General features: G+C 64.4%; 1 protein-coding gene across 1 annotated transcript in view; it reads right to left on the reverse strand.

Moving 5' to 3' along the window:
* Window positions 1-265: 265 nt before the first annotated feature.
* Window positions 266-3,739, reverse strand: part of PLXNA3 (plexin A3) — an 11,293-nt gene continuing 7,819 nt past the window's right edge. Inside the window, 8 exon segments of the mRNA XM_077745748.1 lie at window positions 266-1,188; window positions 1,322-1,490; window positions 1,934-2,103; window positions 2,344-2,534; window positions 2,825-2,921; window positions 3,095-3,198; window positions 3,351-3,510; window positions 3,596-3,734. Of these exon segments, the coding sequence (XP_077601874.1) occupies window positions 889-1,188; window positions 1,322-1,490; window positions 1,934-2,103; window positions 2,344-2,534; window positions 2,825-2,921; window positions 3,095-3,198; window positions 3,351-3,510; window positions 3,596-3,734 (1,330 nt within the window). The 3' untranslated portion in view covers window positions 266-888.

Genomic DNA, 3,739 nt, shown 5'->3' on the forward strand with positions numbered 1-3,739 from the left:
GGCCCCCGGGAGGGGCTGCAGCCCCCGCCTCTGCATGTGCCCCTGTGGACCCCGGGCTCCTGGAGGGGCTGCAGCCCCCGCCTCTGCACATGCTCTGGCTTCTCTGTGACCCCAAAGTCCCCCCCCTTCTCTGCCCCACAGTCAGACTGCAGCCTACTGGACCTGCCGTCCCCAAACGCTAGTCCCCTCCTGACCCCACCCACCACCGGACTTCCCTGTCCTCTCCTGACCCCTCCCCACACCTGACCCTGTCTTTGCAGGTCTTCAGGATCTCCTTGCCAAACACAGGGACCTTCTAGGGCCTCATTGCCCTGGACCATCAGCAGCACCCCTGGAAGCCAATCACTCCATTCTCCCTCCTGACCACACCCTTCCTGCCCCAGGTATGTGTGTCTGTGTGTGTCTAACTCTTGTTCCAGGAGGCCACCCTGCAGGCTTGGGGGCCCCTCCCACCCCTCCTCAGTCTTCTGGGGCCAGTTCCCTCTCTTCTCTGCCACCTCGGAGTGTCCCAGGACCCCAGAGCTCGGTGTGTGGGCCGCTTGTCCCTCTACATGGCTCTCGGCCGCCCTTGGTGAGCTCGTGCAGGCTCAGGGCTCTCTGGGCCACGTCCTGGCTGACAGGTCCTTATTTCCAGCAATAATACGTCCTCAGACCCACACCCCTATATTGCCTACCTGCTGAACTATGGGGTCACAAACCCCATGGGCCCTGCGTACCTTTGGGCCCCGCCCCAGCCCCTCAGCCCATCCCTTCCTGGACCTTTAATTTTGCCCGAGTAGAGTTTTGTTCTCTGGCGTCACCTGTGCCAGCCTGGGGGCTGACTGGGGGAGGCACTGGGAACGATCTAAGAGATGGGCTCCATGCCCCCTCTTTCCCCTCCACCACTCTCTAGTGCCCTTCACCTGCATGGGGGCCCCTGCCTTTGCCACTGGGTGCACCGTCGGGGCCTAACACCTGGGGGCCCGTGAGGCTGGCACCCACCTCTTGCCGGTACTTGGTGACATAGAAATAGAGCTCACTGAGCGCGCTTAAGATGTTGAAGTCGCTGGCGTGGAGACGGGACTGCTCCACCAGGTAGGCGTCCATGTCCTGGTCGCTGATGGACGCCATCTTCGCAATGTCCCGGTAGTACCTGTCGGGCCCCTGAGTAGGTCATGCAGGCAGGTGCCACCAACACCGCTGCCCCGGCTGTCAGGTGGGTCTCTGGGCGCCTTTCCCCGAAGCTGAGCCAGCCCAGGAGGGGCAGCGGTGTCCTCGGGCTGCCTGCCCCCCCCCCCCCCCCCCCCCCCCCCCCCCCCCCCCTGCCACTCATTCAGATCACATAGGGTGACTNTGGCGAGTCCTTGCCCAGGCGATGTTCAGAGGTGGAGCAGGAGTCCATGAAGGTCTGGGCCACCACGGACAGGCAGGCGTCCGTGATGCTGTTCTTGTGGATGTCGAACACGAACTGTGGGTTCTTGATCACGTTCACCCAGAAGCGCAGGGGCAGGCTGGACAGGGGGACGAGCACCTCAAGCCCCTCCCGTCACCGCTCCCTTCTACGGTTCCCGTCTGGCCTGCACACATCTTGCCCACAAGCAGCAAGGGCGACCTATTTAGGGTCAGTGGCCTCCTCTTTACGTTTCTGCCGGACTTCAAGCAGTTAGAAATGAGAGTAAACAGCCTTCCGTCCTCACCGCCATGGCTACCCTGTGGGCTTGGCCGTCAGCACCTCTGCTCTGTGCTGGCCCCACTCCCGGCGTCCCACACGGCCCAGCAGAGCCCATATCCGGAATCTGTGCTCAAGGCGCGACTGTGAAGCACGTCCTCTCCTGCCTGGAGGGCCGCCCCAGCCCCCATCCGTCACCCACCCCCGCAGTCTCCGAGTGATGGCGAAGCCACAAGTGTCCTCCTTTCCTCCGTCCCCCTCCCCGTCCCCAGCACAAGGCAGTACCAGTTGCTCTTCCAGGTATGGCGCACGTCAGGGTCGCTGATCTGGCGCCGGTCGGCCTGCTCGTCCAGGAAGTCGAACATGTACTTGATGGCCAGGGGCAGGGCTGAGCCCCGGTGCGCCGTGCTGAACACGGTCTCAAAGAGGTCATCCACGAACTTCTGCAGCGTGCCCTACAGGGGCTCAGCCAGAACGCGGGCCAGGTCAGGACGGCCCGCAGCAGGTCAGGGGGACAGGGGAGCTCGGCAAGGAGCAGTGCTTCCCTGCACGGACAGTGCCCCAGGGGGGCCCGGCCTCAGCCTCAGCCTCAGCCTCAGCCTCAGGCCTTGAGAAAAGTGCCCTGGGTTTGAAAGNCAAGGCCCAGCTAGAAGATGTCTGGGCTACAGCCGGCGTGGCTCAGGGGAGGCCCACACCTTGGTGGCCAAGAGTCGAGTCAGGTAGATCTCCGAGACCATCTTGCTGCCGCGGTCCCCCTCGCGGTGGTCAGCATGGTCGTGGTTCTTCACCAGGTGCCACAGCTTGGTGCCAGTCTCCTGGTCGGGTGTGATCATGGGCGCCCGAGAACGGAGGCTGTCGGGGCTGCTGGCTGTGCGCAGCAAGCTCTCTGGGGCGGGGGACAGGGGTGCCCCTGAGGCCAGTGNCCTGCACCGGGAGCTGGGCAGGCCACCCTTTGGGGCCACGTTGTGGCCTGTGGCGGGCGGGGGGGGGGGGGCTGCCTGCTCTCACTGGCCCACCCCACCTCCAGGCTCTATGAAACTGCACACCTCCCACAGACAAGGCCCAGGGAGGCCACCAGATGCGCAGTGGCCACTCGCAGAGGGGGCTCCCCAAGATGACTGACACAGCCTCGAAGGGCACAAGGCCATCAAAGGCCACCGCCCTGATGGCACCTACCGTAGCGGCTGAGGGAACGAGTGAAGGTGAAGGAGTTGGCCATGTTATAGGCAGACACTTGTTTGGGCACCAGTGCCACCAAGGAACCATCTGTCACCTAGAAATCACAGAGACAGACGGGGAGCAGCACAGGAGGCTGGGCAGACAACGGGCCTGAGCCACTCCCCTGGACCCCGGGCTGGGCATGCGGGGAGGCGCCTGAGGGTCCCCGAGGAGGGGCTGTGCCCTCGGGGCAGGGCTGTGGCCCCCAGGTGCCTCCCAACCCCTCACCTGGTAGTGGGCCAACGAGTTGACCCTCTTCCAGTCACACTCGATCTTTGTGGTGACATCTTCGTCCTGGAGGATGATGCGGGCCATGCGGCCCTGGCGCCATTCTGGAGGCCACAGACAGCCCTTGAGGTCCTGCCCAGAGTCCCCTGGGCCCCGGGCCCACTCCCCTCAGCGGACAAGGCCCGGGCGGGGAGTGTGAATGCCAGTCAGTGTAATGTGGCCACAGGGTGGGGGCCGGGAGGAAGGGGCAGGTCACCTAGGTCCATGTCCTCAGCTTTGGGGCGCTGCGAGTACGGGACACCCTTGTACACAGTGTCCAACAGCTTATCTTTGGCTTGGGTGATGCTGTCGCAGTTGAGAACCTTCACCGGGACCTGAGCACCACCGTCGCTCTCCGGGAACACACAGTGCAGGGTCTGAGGGCGAGGGGAAGCACAGGCTGGGCCCCGGGCGAGGCTCAGCGTCGTGCCCAAGGCCCTGCCCGCCCAGCCCCCGACGCACCAGCATCTTGTAGTCGATCTGCTGCCGGATGAGCTTGTCCTCGCTCAGGGAGTAGCGGGCCTCGCCTGTGATGGCGTCGATGGGGCCCTTCTCCATCTGCTGCTTGATGGCGCAGTAGAGCAGAAAAAGCGGCTCCCCAGCGCA

Source organism: Crocuta crocuta, unplaced genomic scaffold (assembly GCF_008692635.1).
Source record: "Crocuta crocuta isolate KB4526 unplaced genomic scaffold, BGI_CrCroc_1.0 scaffold2677, whole genome shotgun sequence".
In the NCBI taxonomy this organism is placed as follows: domain Eukaryota; kingdom Metazoa; phylum Chordata; class Mammalia; order Carnivora; family Hyaenidae; genus Crocuta; species Crocuta crocuta.